Source organism: Macaca mulatta, chromosome 7 (genome assembly GCF_049350105.2).
Source record: "Macaca mulatta isolate MMU2019108-1 chromosome 7, T2T-MMU8v2.0, whole genome shotgun sequence".
Taxonomy (NCBI): domain Eukaryota; kingdom Metazoa; phylum Chordata; class Mammalia; order Primates; family Cercopithecidae; genus Macaca; species Macaca mulatta.
Genome location: NC_133412.1, coordinates 49,430,665 through 49,448,951, shown reverse-complemented (window position 1 = coordinate 49,448,951; position 18,287 = coordinate 49,430,665). Strand labels below are relative to the sequence as shown.

The 18,287-nt window shown below is 52.3% G+C and overlaps 1 protein-coding gene across 2 annotated transcripts; it reads right to left on the bottom strand.

Annotated features, from left to right (window-relative positions):
- Positions 1-2,509: 2,509 nt before the first annotated feature.
- NR2E3 (nuclear receptor subfamily 2 group E member 3) lies at positions 2,510-9,495 on the bottom strand. 2 transcript variants are annotated; one of them, XM_028851089.2, is made up of 8 exons: positions 9,068-9,495; positions 8,324-8,450; positions 8,064-8,167; positions 7,752-7,973; positions 7,419-7,594; positions 6,291-6,537; positions 5,812-5,917; positions 2,510-3,208 (listed from the first exon to the last, which is right to left on the bottom strand). In XM_028851089.2, exons 1-8 carry the CDS (start codon positions 9,159-9,161, stop codon positions 3,076-3,078), a joined length of 1,209 nt encoding a protein of 402 aa, XP_028706922.2. In that variant the 5' UTR covers positions 9,162-9,495; the 3' UTR covers positions 2,510-3,075. The 2 variants fall into 2 exon arrangements, with proteins under 2 accessions (XP_028706922.2, XP_077795810.1); XM_077939684.1 differs by lacking the exon at positions 9,068-9,495 and having other exon boundaries at positions 8,324-8,816.
- Between the last annotated feature and the right edge of the window lie 8,792 nt (positions 9,496-18,287).

Below are 18,287 nucleotides of genomic sequence, written 5' to 3'. Positions count from 1 at the left end.
TTGAATCTTGTAGGTATGTCAGACTCACAGTCAAGGAGTGTATCGCCCACAGGCATTGTCCTAGGTGCTTAGGGTACATTAGTGAACAAAGATCTCTGCTCTGTGGAGCCTGCATTCTAGTGGGGAACACCAGTGATGTCCACCAGATGGAGACTAGTCATCTGCAATACCTGGGTTGACTATCGGGTTGCACTTCTTGGCATCTTTAAGTCTTCCCCTGCCCTTCCTACCTTGAAATATCCCCTTGTGGGTAGAGAAGTGTCTTGTGAATCTAAAAACTAGCTTCGTTTGAAAAGGCCCAGATAGTCCCACAGGGACTACCTCTGTGGTGCTTCATAGCCAAAGACATTGGCATTAAGGGAAGAAAAAAAAGCTTTTGAATTCTCTCTTCTAATAAGGACGCTAAATGCAATGAAAAAGCCATTACTCATCAGAATTTCAGTAGAGCCAATCTGCAACAAAAAGTTGAATAATGGCTGTCATCCTAGGTGGTTTACAGACAGGAATTTGTATTCCTGTCTGTAAGACATGCTGAGAGCTGCACCAGATTAGGAAAACAGACGCCACTTTGTATTCCAGGTGAGATGGACTTAGTACAGAAATTAGGATCTGACAAAGGTCAGAGATACTCCCACAGGTCAAGAAAGCCAATACAAATCTCAGCTAAAAGTCCCAGAGTTCTCAAGAGCTTGCCTGGAAGCTAGTGCAATTCTAGCCAGGAGGCTGCTGTGAAATCTGTTTTCCCACGACGTGGCTGCAGTGTCTCCAAAGAAAAATGGCTTCTGTTTTTCCTAATGCCAAATTTAATCAGTTTGGCATTAGGGGGAAAAAATGTCCTGTGAGTGCCTTTCATTAGCAAGTCCTAGGAGAAAGGGTTTCTGGGACATGTAGTTCTTTCCTGGCATCTCTGCAATGAAGAAAAGCCCTTAGAAGTGGGGAAGGGGGTGGTATTGATGCCAGATTGACAGCAGACAATCCAGCTTATGTACTTCCTCTAATTCTCCAAGACTTCTTCTTGGAGAGCCCTCAAATCTCCTTCCCAATGTAGATGTGCTGTGCTCACACATCCCAGATGCTAGCCTGTGAACTTCAGCAGGCTACCTTTGCAGTCTTACCATGTCCCCCAAAGCCAAACTGTAAGATAAATATGCAGGACTGGTCATGTCATATTTCAACCATGTGTCTTACTAAGGTGGCTTTGCTCAGGCCTTAGCTCATATGGATAAAATCTTTGATAGGGAATTGGACTGTATAATGGCATTATAGGCATTAGATGACTGGATTAACTGAGGCCACTCTGATACTTTCAAAAGTTGGAGAGAATCTGAAGTAGTCTGGGGGCTGAAGTAAGAAGCGCTTCAGCTGGGTAGCATTTCCCATACTCTTTCCTTTCTGGCAACAGCCCTAGCTGTTCTCAGTTCCTGAGTAGACAGGGCATTTCTGTCAGCTAAGGGAGTTCAAACACAAGCCAAAGGACAGGGAACCCCTAGGATTGCTCAGACTTCTCACATGACCCTTTCTGTCTTGATTTCAAGCGCTTATCCTTTGAAGGCAGAAAATGCGACAGAATTGTTCAGTCTTTCATTCCAAAAGTGAAGGGGGAGTGGGAAAGAGGCAGTGCCAGACTTAAGCAGCATTAGGTAGAGTCACACCAAGGTTTGAGTCCTCTCTAAACAGTTTTTTCATTTATAAATGGAGAAAATTAGCCCTTCCCTCAGAGTTAATCTGAGGATTAAATAGCAATTTTAAAAGTGCCCAGCTCACTGCCTGCTATTAATATATGCATTGCCTGATCTATGTTAATGTGTTAAAATATTATTTTCACAGTCATCTGGGTCTATCTTCGAAAAGGATTAAGTTTGGCCAGGGTGCAGTGGCTCACACGTGTAATCCCAACACTTTGGGAGGCCAAGGTGGGTGGCTCACCTGAAGTCGGGAGCTCTAGACCAGCCTGGCCAACATGGAGAAACCCCGTCTCTACTGAAAATACAAAATTAGCTGGGTATGGTGGTGCATACCTGCAATCCCAGCTACTCAGGAGGCTGAGGCAGGAGAATCACTTATACCTGGGAGGTGGAGGTTGTGGTGAGTCAAAATTGCGCCATTGCACTCCAGCCTGTGCAACAAGAGTGAAACTCCGTCTCAAAAAAAAAAAAAAGAAAAAAGAAAAAATGATGAGGGTTGTCTGAGCTGTATCTTTCCATAAGGACCTAAGAAGTGATGAAGAGTCCCTTTCACAAAAAGTACCTGTAGCTGCCTTATGTTGAGTTGCAGGGTGTTGACCTTTACTTAGGAAGGAGATGAGGGAGATAGGAGATAAAGGTTGAGACATACTGCGGGTGATGGGATGCCATCTGGAGAGAAGCTGGGTGGTTGAATTCTATGGGAGATCCACTGGGCTTGAATTCATTGCACCTGGTCTCTGACTTGGAGTGGAACCCAGAGGGAACTCAAAGACCTTGCACTCATTCCTTCAGTGTCCTCAAAGGGAGAGCCTTGACAACACTCATTTTTCTTTTTTTTTTTTTTTTTTATTGAGGTCTAACAAAATACAGTAAAGTGCACAGCTCGATGAATTTTTACCTATGAATACATTTGTGAAACCACTGCCCAGATCAAAATCAACATTTCTAGTATACCGGAGGGCTCCCATGGGCCCTCTCTGAATCAATCCCCTGCCACCCAGAAGTAACCACTATTCCAACTTCTATTACTGTCAATTAGTCTTGCCTGTTCCTGAACTCTGCATAAATGGAACTTCTGCCTGGTTTCTTTCATTCAACTTTTATGTCTGTGAAGTTTACCTGTGTTGCCACATGTATCCATAATTCATTCTTTTTAAGTTATTTTTCATTATATGAATATACCACAATTTGTTAATTCATCCTACCATCAATGTACAATTTGGGGCTATTATGAATAAAGCTGCTATGAATATTCTTACAATATCTTTCAGTGGGCATCTCTGCTGGGTAGACACACCTACAAGGAATTTCTGGGGCAAAGAGTAGGCAAATGTTTCATTTCAGTAGATTGTTCTCCAGAGTGCTTGGAAACATTTCACCTCCACCCCCACTAGTTTTTGAACATATCACAAAGGAGCTTCTCCATTGGAGTATTCCCTATGGTCTTGCGGAAAAAGAGGAGCTCGATGCGTTCCGCAGTGATAAACCTCAAAGACGGGAGGAGCAGGAGCAATTTCCCAAACCTGAACAGGAGAGAGGACGCCATCAGTTTTACGACCAGCTTCTGAGCACTAGTCCTTGGAGCAGTGCCCTCCCAGGAAAGGCAAGGGAGGAAGCAGAGGAGAGATGAGGTCCCCAGAGCAGGTCAGGAGGAATTTCGACGAAAAGCCGCATTCAGGCCGGGCGCGGTGGCTCACGCCTGTAATCCCAGCACTTTGGGAGGCCAAGGCCAGCGGATCACAAGGTCAGGAGATCGAGACCATCCTGGCTAACACGGTGAAACCCCATCTCTACTAAAAATACAAAAAGTTAGCCGGGCGCGGTGGCGGGCGCCTGTAGTCCCAGCTACTCAGGAGGCTGAGGCAGGAGGATGGCATGAACCCAGGAGGCGGAGCTTGCAGTGAGCCGAGATCGCGCCACTACACTCTAGCCTGGGCCACACAGCGAGACTCCGTCTCAAAAGAAAAAAAAAAAAAAAGAAAAGAACTATTTGCTAAGACAGGAGTCCACAACACAAAAGACAGATGGTGAAGCCCCAAGAGACAGATGGGGGAACCAAACCTTCCCTGGGTAGGTCTGATGGCCAGGGTCAATGCCCAGCATCAAGGAGGCTACTCCACACTGGACAGCCCCAAGCTCCCCTCACCGGGAGTTTCCGGGAAACCTTCCCCACCACTCAGTGATCTGCTGGACTTGCTCTGCCAACCTAAGGCCTTCCTTTCTCTTGCTAGTGCCAAGTGAGCAGCACTGAGCAAGTAATATACCCCTCCCATCTGCCTTCCCTCCTTCTGTTTTTCTGATCTAAAGAGTGGGAGGAAGAAGACATAACTATAAAGTCAGTTAGAGAATGTTTTTTCCAAACTGCAGGTATTGCCCCACTTAGTGGGTCTGAAATTAAATTCAGTGGGTCACAATCAGCCTTTTCTAAACAAATAAAAGAGAAATATCAGGTAAATTGTACAAGGTAAGGGTAGGAATTACTTCATGGAAGTTCACTTTGGTGTCTGTGTGCATATCAGGGGGCGATGGTAATTGTGTTTCTTCCTGGGCGTTGCAGTTTTTAAAAACTGAAATAATATGCTGGATTAGAGAACCCCAAACCACTATCTTCACACTCAATTCTGCTTGTAATAGGCAATGAACCACTATGGAAGGGGCATAGGAAATCTTAACCAGCATTATGAAATTTGACACATAACCAATATGCCAGGACATCTCTGGGGGCTGGTTCCAACAGAAACTTGGCAGAGAAAGGCTGCTGGTTTCTGAATGTCTCTGATGCCCACTCTTCTTCAGATGCTAAGTCAAGTCTTAGTAGTAGCAGCGTTCTCCCTATGCTCATAAGCAGCACAAATCTTCCTGTGCCGTGTGGCATAGACTTCGTATACTGTGACTTTTCTTAAAAGGAAATTACCTCTTCTCCTTGTAATCATTTCTTGGACTAGAGATGATGCAAGGATGCCCATATTAGCTCACTTCTTCAGAAAGAAACTGCTGGGAGCCCCAAAGAATGCAGATAACATGGTCTAAAATAGCCAGTAGATGCCTGAAGGCCAAGTGTTCCAAACTTGCTGAGGCTCCATGACAACTGCCCATGCTGGGCCAAACAGCATAGTCCCAGAGCACTGGCTCCTGCCCTACCCTCACCCAGCGACACTCAGCCTGCAGCAACTCTCAACTCCAAACCTAGCCAGGGCCATCCATGTGCTTGGCATCTCTACAGGATGCTCAGTGCACCTCCAAAACACCTTATCATCTTCCCTCAAAACCGTCTTTCCTCCTGGCTTTCCTTTTTATTGTTTTAATAACGTCTTCTCCCAAAGAGCTCCTCTTCCCTCATTCCTTACCTTCACCCAAACACTGGGTCTGACCTATTCCAACTCCTAGAGTCTCCCTTCCACTCCCCCGGCCATGCCCAAAGATCAGAACTTCATGGAACCACCTGGAAGGTGGCAGTAGCTGCCACCCCCTTCCCAGTAGTATCCTCTGTACCCATGGCCATGCCCATCTGCGTGAGGTCCAGCCCTGTGTATGACACACTCCTGCTCGGAAACCTGCAGTAGCTGCTCTCTGCCTCCCAAGTCAGACGTGGCCTTTGGCTGGCATTCAAAGTCCTGAATGGACTGGTCCTGGCGTACTTTTCTGGCTTATTCTCCCCATTTCTCACTGGCACCTGTTATACCTTCAAGGTGGGCTCCTGTCCTAACAACATACCATGCTTGCCCCTCTCTCCCTTTGCAAATGATGTTTTCTTTTAGATTTCTTCCTTTCAAGTCCAGCCCTGTCTCCCCAAAGTCCCTCCCAATTCTGCTTTACGCTTCCCATGCCAAAGGGTCTCTGTCTCCTGCAGATTCATGCAACCCTCAGTACCTGACTAGGGCAGTTTGCATCTTCAGTGCGGTCACTGCTGGTTGTCTCTGGAAGGCAGTAGCTTTGTCTTATGTACATCTTGGTCCCCACCCCGGGACCTGGTACTGTGCCTGGGACACAGTAGATGTTTGCTGTGTGCCGCTGAACTGAGACCCTTGTGCTGTCTAATCAGTGAGCCCTGGGAGGGTGTGGGAGAGGCGGGGAAAGGGTAGAGAGGGCAGGGACAGATGAGTGGGTGGGCGCATGCTCAGGTCACCTCACGGGCTGGCTGGGGTGGTGGGCCTTGCTGTGCTGGCTCAGCATCACTTGGGACTGGTCCTGCAAGGCCTCTACGTGCTCAGGATCCTTCAGTCCCCGCGTCTCTGGGGAGAAGCAGCACCAGTGAGCTTAGCACAGGTTTACAGCTGTTATAAGGCTGGCCATGAAGTGGTGGCCCAGGGCTCTGGCTGCAGACATGGGCGTGGGGTCCTGTGGGGTGGGCTTTGCCAGGGCCAGGGGAGCCACGAGGGGCTCTGGTGGGGGCTCAGGGTCTCCCAGGGGCTCCCAGCCTGCCCTGTCCCCTCACAGTCAACCAGGAGTGGCCCCAAGGAGAAGGGAGTCCAGCCTCACCCCTTTCCTCCCGCCCCCCGGATAGAGGCCTACACACATCTGCACACATGTGGGTGGTGCAGGGAGAGTGAGGCACAGGGAAGTCACCAGAATTCCCATTCAAGGCTTAGACAGAGACTCAGCTACCTGGCTTGAAGAGGACCAGGGCCTTCATGCAGGCGAACTCCGTGGGGTCCACCGCCAACGCCCGGAACCGAGAGATAGTTTCCCGCAGGACACGCGTCTCCATGCTGGCCAGTGTGAGCCGGCCCTGGGCACCACCGGCAGCAGAGGCCTCAGGCGGTGCCAGCAGAGGACAGCTGTCCAGAGGCAGAGACCACTGGATGGCCCCGAGGAGGAAAAGTTCACTCCACGCCTCTTCCAGCAGGATCACCTGTGCTCAGAAAGGGATGCCTGTTATGGCAGACACACAGCTTCTCTGGCTCAGTCTGGAGGCTCTGCCACCATCTCAGGCACCCAAGGAATAGAAGTGCTGTCCTGGGACTCAAGAATGCTCTCCTGACATCAGCCAGGGGCCCAGAGCTCTGGGATTTGGCACCATCTGGCTCAGCTGCCTACCATCCGAGACACTGGGTTCCATCCAGCGCTGCAGCTGGGACATTTAGGAACGCCCAGAGCCATTTGAAGTTGGGCAGCCTCAGAGACTTGCCTCATGAGTGTCCTAAGTTGAGTGTATTCAAGAGGCGTGGCCTGACTCTTCTGAGCTGCTCCACCCCAGCACACAGACTGGCTGAGGGCCTCAGACCCTCCTCGTGCCTCTCCTCCTGGCTTTCCCGAAAGATCTGCTTGCCCTTTAGAAGCTGAGAGGGATGGCCCAGAGCCAGAGAGACTGGACTAAAATGCAAGCCCTGAAGTCACAGGCACCTGTGCTCCAAGGGGGCCTAGAGTCAGCCACTCAGGCTGTTCAGGGTGTGTAGGTCACTTGTCACCCACAGAATGTCTGCAGGGCCTGAGGGTCTTCCAGAACTTAAGAAGACCCTGGGCCCTGTGGGTCCCTGGCCACCATCATCTCCTAGGGGTGCACCCCGACCATCATCCCTGCGCCGGAGATGCATGCACCCCCACTGTCACCATCCCTGAGATGCACCCCAGCCACTGCTGGCTCAGAGGTGTGTGTCCCCAGCCATCACCATCCAAGCTGTGTGCACCTCCATTCATACTGGCATGGGGATGTGTGTGCCCTGTCTGGGTGACTCGAGTGGGCCGCCTGACCCTAGCCCAGGCTAGCTCCCCAGCAGGCAGGCCGGTCGGTACCTGATCCCGGAAGGGCAGGCTGGAGAACACAGGTAGGTTCTTGGCCCACTTGACAGCCATGAAGAGCAGGCGAGCTGAGGTTTCATGGATGCTGTCCAGGCCGCAGGGGGAGGAAGAGGAGTATGGAGAGGAGGGGAACTCAGGGTCATTGCTGGTGACATCAATATTCTCATCAGCTGTTGGAGGAGGAGGTTGTGATCTTAGCATCTGCTTCTCAGGAGGTGGCAGGGAGTGCTTGGGGCCCGGGGAAGTGAGGATCAAGGCGAGGCGCTGCAGCCCCACTGTGACCCGGGTAGCCAAGCCTGCTGTGCTCTCAGCCGCTCTCCCACTTACCATCCTCTGGCTCCAGCTTAGCACAGGTTTCGGCTGTTATAAGGCTGGCCATGAAGTGGTGGCCCAGGGCTCTGGCTGCAGACATGGGCGTGGGGCCCCGTGGGCTGGGCCCTGCCGGGGTCGGGGGAGCCACCAGGGGCTCCGGCGGGGGCTCAGTGCTGGACTCCATGCTGTCCAGGCGGACCTGGGCTGTGCTTCGGGGCTGGCGCTCGTTCTGCACGGCTGGGGAGGCAGGAAGGGTCAGAACGACACGCCAGCCAGTCCCGCTGCCCATCTCTTGTCACGTCCCCCGGGGCCAGCGCCCTGCCTCACCGTCCTGGTTCATGCCCGCCTGCAGGCACTTCTTCAGCCGGCAGGCCTGGCACTGGTTGCGATGCGCCTTGTCCACAGGGCACATCCCTGCCCCCACCTGGCACCTGCAGGCGAAGACGAGACCCCGGGGGTCAGTGTCCCTCCCAGGTCCTGAACCATGGCTTTGGACATTTTTGCCCAAGCCCCTCCTCCCCTGAACGCCCCCTCACCCCTCCAGAACCCCTCAGGGGCAGGAGCCCAGCAGGGCCCACCGCCCTCACCTGTAGATGAGCCTCCGCCGCACGCTCCTCTTGAAGAAGCCACTGCAGCCGTTGCAGGCATAGATGCCGTAGTGCTTCCCGCTGCTGCTGTCTCCGCACACGCGGCACTGAAGCGAGGGGCTCACGCCTGAGGGGCAGGGGGCAGGGGGCAGGGGGCAGGGCTGGGCGGGGGCAGGGCCGTACGCTCCCCTCCGTCCCTCAGGTCCTTTTCCCAGTCCTCGGGCCCCGTCCACCCGCATTTGAACGAACCCACGCGTGACTCTTCCATCCGGAGAAGTGTCTCCCTCATTGTGCATCCACACCCCAGCCCCCAGCCCCATTCCCTGCCCTTTCTCCTCCCTGAGTGGAATTTTCAGCAAGAGTCCAAGCCCTGGCTCCACTTCCCCAGCTCCCATCCCTTCTCTGTGGGTGGCTTCAGGCTGCGTCCTCCCACAGAAACATTCTTGTCAACACCACTAGGGACCTCTGGGCTGTTAAGCCCTAAGGGCGCTTCTCTGTTCTTTCCTTCCCCATCGGCTGGGCTGTCCTGTCCTGGCTCTGCAGCCTGCCCGCCCCCAACCCCCCTCCCCACCCCACTGTGTTTCTAGGAATCTGGGTTTGCCCGCAGGCTACCCCACCCTTGCCCACAGCCGGTGGGGCTGGGTCTGAGTTGCTCTGGCTCCTTCCATGGTTCCTGGGAACCTCTGGCCCTTACCCTGCTCCCCAAGGGCCCAGACCTGACCCTACCTCCAGGAGAAGCCATACCTGTTGGATCCTCCCCCAGGCCCCACCTGCCTGGAGACTCCTTCCTGGAGGCAGCCCCAGCTGCAGGCGCAGCTGCAGCCACGGTGGAGCTCATCAGAGCTGTTGGTCTGGTGTTGGTGGGTTCCAGGGCAGCCTCTGCCTGCCTGTGGGAGGCCTGGGTTGCTGAGCCGGGCCCAGCCTCTACCTCAGTCCATGAACCTCTGTCTCTCTGCGCCCGTCTCTCTTCTCTCTCTGCTCCTACCTCTCCGTGGCAGCCCCCTCTGCCTTTGCCTCTCTCCCTGTCTCTGTGTCTCTCTATGGGTCTCCGCCTCTCTGTCTTCCTGCCTGAACTCTGTCTGAACTCAGGAGCTGCCCCAAGGTTCCGAAGCCCCTCGCAGCAGAGGCTCTGGCTTGAGGAGATTTCTCCCGGGGCAGCCGCTGGATGCAGTTTATGATCCTCTTAATCTTTACTGTCTCCATAGGGGATCAGTCGGCCACACCTGCAGCATTACCAAGGTGCCCTGGGAGCCGGTCAGTCCTGCTACCCCATGCTGGTTCCTGGGCTGCCCAAGGTCCCCCGGGGCCCTCCTGCCCTATGTGCTCAGATGTTCACCATTCCATGCCACATCTTGAAGAGATGTATGGACTCCACTTCTCCCAAGGACTTTAAATCTTTTTTTTTTTTTTTATACAGAGTCTCGCTGTGCCACCCAGGCTGGAGTGCAGTAGCGTGGTCTCAGCTCACTGCCAACTCTGCCTCCCGGGTTCAAGCGATTCTTCTGCCTCAGCCTCCCGAGTAGATGGGATTACAGGCGCCTGCCACCACGTTTGGCTAAGTTTTTTGTATTTTTAGTAGAGATGGGGTTTTGCCATGTTGGCCAGGCTGGTCTGGAACTCATGACCTCAAGTGATCTGCCTGCCTTAGCCTCCCAAAGTGCTGGGATTACAGGCGTGAGCTACCGTGCCTGGCTGGACTTTAAATTCTTTTGAGCTGCTTGGCACACGTCCGAAGGCAAGTGTGTGGCCAGTGTGCGTGCCTGTGCCTGTGCGGGTCCTGCCTGAGACACTCCCCTTGGGTCCTAGGTAGCTCTGGCTCTGCCCCCCGAGTTTCTCACTCCAATCCCTTGGAAAGAGACTGCTTCAGGCTCACAATTTGAGGATCCGGCCCCCACCAGAAGGCTAGCAGTCCCCAGACGCCTGGCACAGAGGATGCTCCCAGAACTGTCCCCCGTAGGGTCTGAGGCTGGCCTGGAGGAAAGAGGCTCGGAGCTCCATCTGGGGGGTCTCCTTCAGGCCTGTGAGGGAGCAGAAGAGGAGCTGGCAGGCTCTTTCCTCACCCGCCTGGAGAGTCAGGCCTGCAGGACAAGAGCCGGTGAGGACATACCCACCTTAAGCCTGGCCACGGGCTCTCAGGAGGCCTCCCCTTACCCCCGAACTCAGCCTCACAGCTCCCCGCCGGCCTCTTGCCACGCCAGCCCCTGCACTGCCCCCAGGCCCAGCCTTCCCAGCTCAGGCCCAGCGATGCCTCTGCTCCTGTGGGAAGGAGAGGGAAGGAGGAACCTATCTGACATCCTTGTCTTATAGCAAGCCCCGGGCCCCCGCAGGGAGTGTGGAGAGAGCAGAGGCAGACCCAGGTTTAAGTCCCTTCTCCATCACCAGCCAGCCTTGTGTCCCTGAGAAAGTGACTCAACCTGTCCAAACTTCAGTTCCTCACCTGTAAAACAGGATGAGGAAAGCACCTGTCCTATGGGTATAGTTGAGGAACTAAAGACAGTGGTTCAGGAAACATGTTTCAGCGCCTGGTACTCAGTGAGAACCTAATAAATGGTGCGTGCAGTTGATATTGTTACTATTCTTGGGGTTATTGAGAAGATCACACTCAGCAGCCTTTTCTTGCCTGCTCCTCTGCCCCCAGCCCCACCTGCCGGCCCCCTCTCTGCCCGGGACAGAGCTGAAAGCCTATGCTGTCCTGGAAGGGACCACTTGTTCCCAGCAGACCAGAGCTCACCTCTGGGTGAGCTGGGGTGGGGTTGGTCCAGCTTTAGACCCCAAGGGGAAGCGGGCAGAGCGTGAAGCTTCTAGAAGGATCACGGAGTTAAGGGGACAGGGGGCGGGGCCTAGCCCTTATGTAAGTGGGGTTAACCCTCCCTGTGACAGAGAAGCACAATTGGGGATTTGGGAAGTCAGCTCGAGGGGCTTTGCAGGGTAATCCGCTTTCTGGGGCCTCAGAAGATCGAGGCCACCGGGCCGGGTGCTCTCACCTGTCCTCCTCTCCTCCGTCCTCACCCCTCCCTGCCTCCTCTGCCAAAAAGCCCCTCAGGACAAGGTCTCCAGCTCCACCTAAGACCGAAGCTGAGGGCATCCTCCATGAACTGGACTGGCCACTGCCTTCTTCCCGAAGCCGCTCTTTCCCATCTCTTCTACAACACGGGTCTTTGTCTTGAACTTGTCATCGCCTCCACGTACCCAGAGGCTGGTCCCAGCAGCCCTTCCCGCTCTCTCCTCGGGCAGTCTCACACATCCTCACAGCTTCCACGGCCACTTCACATCACTTCCACTGTGGAGTCCAGCTCCACATGCCCCAGACCAACCCACCCCCAATTTATCTGCACAAAGGTAGTAACCCCAGGATTGGGGAGCTGCCTGGAGCAAATGCGTGCAGGTTTGAAAATGCCTAAGGCTGAGCTCAAGGGCCTAAGACTCTGGTGTCTTATCAGCAGCCAAGGACAAGCTGATGACAAAGGTGCATCAGAGACGAGACGGAAACTCAGGACAGCGCTGCGCTGTCGCGGGAGCCAGGGACGAGGAGGAATCAGCAATGGTGGCGTCACCACGCAAGTGTTCCGTGTCATGCAGAAAGCAAGCATGCTGAATTCTTACACAGATCCTTTAAACCTCACAGCAGCCCTGTAAAGGAGCTGTCCTTACTAGCCTCAACTCATGGGTGAGGAAAAACAGAGTCAGAGAGGTTAAGTAATTTGCTTCAGGCCACACAGCTAGTGAGTGGTGGAGGAGGCTGGGGATGCACATGAGGATTTCGGACTGGGCCTGGCACCACACTCGGCTTTGCCCCAGGACACCCTCCCAGGAGGGGCAGCCGCCTCCTTGAGTTTCAGCAGCAGGAGGAGCTGGTGCCCTGGGAGGGAACATGATTCAGGAGACCTGGTGGTGGGGAGGGAGCGTGGCTATGAGGGAAGGAGATGGGGCTGAGGGGTGGCAGGGGGGGTAACATTAAGGAAAGATTTCTTTTCTCTCACAAATTGAGATATTTAAAGAAAAATATTTCAGGAATGTGGTTCCTTTTAAAATGAGAGCTACAGAGGAGAAAGAGCCAGGAAGAGAGGTGAGGTGGGTGTACCTCGAACCCTGCCCCATCCCCAGCTTCTCTGGAGAGACACCTGCAGGCTTGAGGGGGCAGCAGCCGGCAGGAGAGGAGGGGCTGCTCCCGCCTGCAGAGAGCCAGGGCTTAAGGGCAGGCTGGGGCCAGCACCCCTCCTCTCAGAGCCTGGCTGTGTGGGCTTGGGGAAGTTATTCTGCCTCTCAGTTTCATGCGCTCTGGAATGGGTAGGATGGTGTCCCGTTGGGTGGTTGTGGTGGGATTGAAGGAGGTGAACTGAAGGGGAAAGGGTAGACGGAAGGGAGGAGGCAGGGGCAGGGCTGTTGGAGGAGAGTGCTTCCTTTTCTCAGGGGCAGCAGGTACAGGGGTGGCCGCTGAGCTGGGCTGGCTTTGCCCCTCCTGCTCCATCTGCCCAGACCCTTCCCATCCCTGAAGGCCAGTCCAGGGCTCACCTCCTCCAGGCTGCCTGCCCTGACTCCTCAGGCCTCCTGTGCTCTCTGAGGGAGAGCTTGTTCGGGTGCAGATCTTGTCCTTATGTTGAACCTCACTCCAGGTCAACTTTCTCTCCTCCATCCAGATGGAAGATTCCAGGGAACAGGCTTAGAGTTTCAGGTTAGCTGGGGATGAGGATCCCAAGGCACTTAATGGACAGAGAATCTGTTTTCAAACTTGTCTGTATTTCCCTATATTCTATAGTGGCTATGTATTACCTAAAAAGGCAAAAACAAAACAAGCAAAGCCACACAAGAAACCTAATCCCATCCAAATGAAAGCCCCCTGCAGTGTTTGACCTGCCCCTTTTTACGCTGTTTATTTTGACTGTATTCTGTCACTCCATCACGTGGATGCCAGCCGAAATCCTCTCTGAGGCGGGCCCTGGGTTCTTTGGCAGGTCAGGCCAGCCAGAGCCGTGCCCTGTGCACTGTGCTGGGGGAGAGGAAACCAAAGCCCAGCAGGGCCTGGGGGCTGGGGGGGTCTCCCCGATCTGTGATCACCAGCTGCTGGGGCAGACGCCAAAGGATTACTCAGCCCAAAGCCCTGAATCTGCTGACTAAGCTGCCAGAGGCCACCTTATCACTAATACAATTATTCCCCCAGGGGACAGGTCAGCAACTTCCTCTGACTCCCAGGATGCCTGGGCCGGGTGGGGGTGGAGTGAGAAGGCGTGACAGAGGCAGCACGACAGACCTCTCTCTGCACCCTCAGGGCCCTGGCAAGGAATCCTCTGTCCTAGCCTCTCTAGGGGGAGCGGCTCTTCTGGCTTCTTGTCTGGGACAAGCAGCCACAATACTGGGTCCCAGGAACAAATCCTCCAGGATTTCGTTTTATTTTATTTTATTTGTTTATTTATTTTGAGACGGAGTCTTTCTCTGTCTCCCAGGCTGGAGTGCAGCGGTGTGATCTTGGCTCACCGCAACCTCTGCCTCCTGGGTTCAAGCAATTCTCCTGCCTCTGCATCCTGAGTAGCTGGGACTACAGGCGCCCGCCATTATGCCCGGCTAAGTTTTGTGTTTTTAGTAGAGACGGGGTTTCACCATGTTGGTCAGGCTGGTCTCGAACTTCTGACCTCAGGTGATCCACCCGCCTCTGCCTCCCAAAGTGCTGGGATTACAGGCATGAGCCACTGTACCCAGCCCCAGGATTTATTTTCCTTCCTTCCTTCCTTCCTTCCTTCCTTCCTTCCTTCCTTCCTTCCTTCCTTTCCTTCCTTCCTTGCTGCCTGCCTGCCTCCCTCCCTTCTTTCTTTCTCTCTTGTTCTTTCTCTCTCTCTCTTTTTGAGACAGAGTCTTGCTCTGTCACATCAACTGGAGTTCTGTGGCGAGATCACAGCTCACTGCAGCCTCAATCTCCTGGGCTCAAGCGATCCTCTCACCTCAGCCTTCCGTGTAGCCGGGACTACAGGTGAACACCACCATGCCTGACTTTTTAGTTTTTCTTAGGGATGGGGTCTCCCTATCTTGCCCAGGCTGGTCTGGAACTCCTGGGCTCAAGTGATCCTCCTGCCTCAGCTTCCCAAAGTGCTGTCACCATGCCTGGCCCAGGATTTGTTTCTTAAACAGTCACCCACTCCCACAAATTCCTGCCTACCTCCCGAATTCCTGCCCCCCACCCCCAAGTGTCTTCACCTTCTTTGAAGCATAGCTAGTGGTGAGCACACAGGCCCTGGAGCTGAAGTCTCAGCCATCCACTCCAGGAAACTATCCCTTGGAAAATTTCACAAAGATTTAACTATATGGATGTGCCCTGCAGCAATTTTGTAAACAACTGGCTCAATAAGTTATGCTCCCTCCGTACAGTGGAATCCCATGTAGCCACTGCAGCTGGTGGTGTTCCTATATTCATTTACGTGGAAATACGCCCACTATGTCTCAACTTCAAAGCCACTTACAAAACAGACGTGGATAGTCTGATTTCATGTGGCCCAGGGGAATTTCTGGCTGAAGATCATGGGATGCTTTTCTCCTTGGCAGGAACTAAATGCATCAGTGGTTTCTCTTTCTAGAGCAGGGAGTGGAAGGTGCAGGGCTCTGGGAGGCAGACACCAGCGGGAATGTTTCTTAATAAAGCCTCTTTCTTTTCTTTTCAAGATAACATTTAGAAATGATCTGATATTCCCCTGCACAGTTTTCCCAGCCGTTGGGCCAGTAAAGTCTTTTTCCCCTTGAAGTCTTCTAAAGGCCTAAGCAGAGCTGGCGGGGGCCCTGCCCTGTCCTGGGACGGGCAGACAAAAAGCAGCCTGTCTGGAACATGCACCATCTGTTGTTCCACCCTGGGTCACCTCTTCCTCCTTTGTACCGGAGATGACTGACAGGGACGACCTCCAGGTTAGCTTGGCCTGGCTCCCAGGCACCGTGCGAGGTGGGCGTCTCAGTTCTGTAGCAGAGCTGTCACCAGACGCCACCACAGACATTCTCCCCACAGGCAAATATTCCTATTTCATTTGAATGTTTAATACAACACATGTATTACAGCTCTAACTGGGATAAAATAAAGTTCTTTCTATTTTAAAAAAGGAGAATGGCTAATTTGAAATCAATATTACCTATAATAATAATGATAGGAAACATTTATAAAGAAATTCAGTCTTTATGTGTGAAAATGAAAAGCTCTCTATGCTTTCATTTTCTCTCCCTCTTCACCCAAGAAGAGGACCTAAATCTCTAGCGGCTGCTCTGGCCTGAGCCTTGGCTGCTCGGAACAGCTGCAGCCCCCATTGCAGAGGCCGCCTGTCCACCTGCTGCACCAGGTGTAAACCCTTTAGTTGCTGGGCCATGGGCAGATCTGGAGACCCCGGGAAGGGCCAGAACACCGGGGGCAGGCTGGGGTGGGCAGCTATTTGAAAACCATTTTTAAAAGTTTAACAACAGGTACAACCACACCAGGGTACATGAGCTGACTGACCAGTTAATTTATGCTGGTGGTGAGGACACCGTGGAGGAACAGCAGGCAGGGCTGTGTCCAAAAAGTTATCGGGCTCTCAGGCTCAGAGTATGCAGTCTTTTTTTCTTTTTTCTTTTTTTTTTTTTTTTGAGACAGGGTTTCAGTCTGTCACCCAGGCTGGAGTGCAGTGTGGCATGATCATGGCTCACTGCAGCCTCGACCTTCCGTGCCCAAGCAATCCTCCTGCCTCAGCCTCCTGAGTAGCTGGGACCACAAGCGCGTGCCACCACACCTGGCTAATTTTTAATTTTTTTGTAGAGATGGGGTCTACCCTATGTTGCTTAGGTTGGTCTCAAACTCCTGGGCTCCAGTGATCCTCCTGCCTTTGCCTCCAAAGTGCTTGGATTACAGGGTGTAAGTCACTGTGCTTGGCCTATAATTATAATCAAGATAAAATAAAGCTTTTTTGTCTTTTTAAAAGACACTGGTTAGTTTGACAAAAATACGAGCTGTAATAATAATGGAAAATATTTATTAAGAAATTTTATGTGCCAGACACAGTTCTAAGGGTTTATATGTGTAAACTCATTTAATTCTCATGACAACACAATCAGATAGGCATTATCATTGTTATCCTTGTCTTATAGATGAAACTGACATTATAGAGAAGTGTAGTAATTTGTTCAACATCACACAGCTAGTAAGTGACACAGCTAGGATTCCAACCCAGGCAGATGAGCTGGTTATGTTATGAGAATTTATCTGCTCAAGTGAAAGGGAGAAAAAATGGGATATCATTTTAAAAACACCAAAACTTTCAAGCATTTAATAAAGAAAATCTTCTCCATACATATCTTGCCTCTCTAAGTGGGCTTAAGGAGAAAGTACATATTTTGGATTGTGGAAAGTCACTTTTGAACGGGTATTTCTATTTCCAGCTTTTCTACCAGATGCACATTCTTTTTTTTTTTTTTTTTTCCTCTTGAGACGGAGTCTCGCTCTGTTGCCCAGGCTGGAGTGCAGTGGTGCGATCTCGGCTCACTGCAAGTTCTGCCTCCCGGGTTCACGCCATTCTCCTGCCTCAGCCTCCCAAGTAGCTGGGACTACAGGCACCTGCCACCATGCCTGGCTAATTTTTTGTATTTTTAGTAGAGACGGGGTTTCACTGTGTTAGCCAGGATGGTCTCGATTTCCTGACCTCGGGACCCACCCGCCTGGCCTCCCAAAGTGCTGGGATTACAGGTGTGAGCCACCGCGCCTGGTCCCAGATGCAGATTCTTAAACTCAAACTATAATAAAATTTACAGAGAAAAGCCACAGGGTTTCTCTGTAGGAGCCTTTCTTGTTGTCTATGTTCGCTTTTAAAGGCACAGCTCTAGGACTGCACGGGTGTGATGGGGAGTTCCTGTGGCGGGTGTGTGCATGTGTGTACACACAAATGCATATGTCGGGGTAAGAACCTGTCGCATAACCATGGAGGGAGACCTGATATGACTGGCTTGGCACAGAGATGTGCGCGGCCTGTGTTGTGTCTCTTGTGCTTTATTCTTGAGGTCTCAGACAACATCATGACAGCTGCAAGGATTTACAGAAATTTCCCCAATCCAACTGTTTAGATGAGCAGTGTTCCACTGTAACATTTGTTGTATTTTCCTTTTTGACTTTTGATACTGAAGTAAGCTATATTTTCTGGCATTCTTACCTATATTAATTAAGTAATGCTAAATTGAGGTACCACATATCAGTGTCCCTCCACAGAGACAAAGGATATGTTCTTTTTTTTTTTTTGAGACGGAGTCTTGCTCTGTCACCCAGGCTGGAGTGCAGTGGCCGGATCTCAGCTCACTGCAAGCTCCTCCTCTCGGGTTCACGCCATTCTCCTGCCTCAGCCTCCCGAGTAGCTGGGACTACAGGCACCCGCCACTTCGCCCGGCTAGTTTTTTGTATTTTTTAGTAGAGACGGGGTTTCACCGTATTAGCCAGGATGGTCTCGATCTCCTGACCTCATGATCCGCCCGTCTCGGCCTCCCAAAGTGCTGGGATTACAGGCTTGAGCCACCGCGCCCGGCCTAAAGGATATGTTCTTTAGGAGGACTTTTAGCAAATGCATATGCTCAAAGCAATTCTCCCTAAGACGTGGCACAGGGTCCCAGGTGGACCAGCCGCTGCTCCTCCTTCCAGCCTGGGCTGCATCCCGACCCCTGCCCCATGCTCTGCCCGTGGTTTCCTGGACCTCCGAATGCAGCACACTCCTTCCTAGTGGCCTCCAAAGGGCTTTGGAAGGCCTGCCCGGAATTGAATTTCTTATATAAACCCTGCATCATGATATGCCAAGATGTTGCTTTCAGTCATCAGGCATTGGAAATAGCTAAATAGATTTTTAATCAATAAATGATGGCACATTTTCAGGATGGCTTTTTTTCTGCCATTGAAAGGGACTGTATGAAAAAATGTTATGATGAAATAGTAAGGTACAAATTATTACAAACATGATGGTATTTGTATGCAAAAACAAAAATAGCT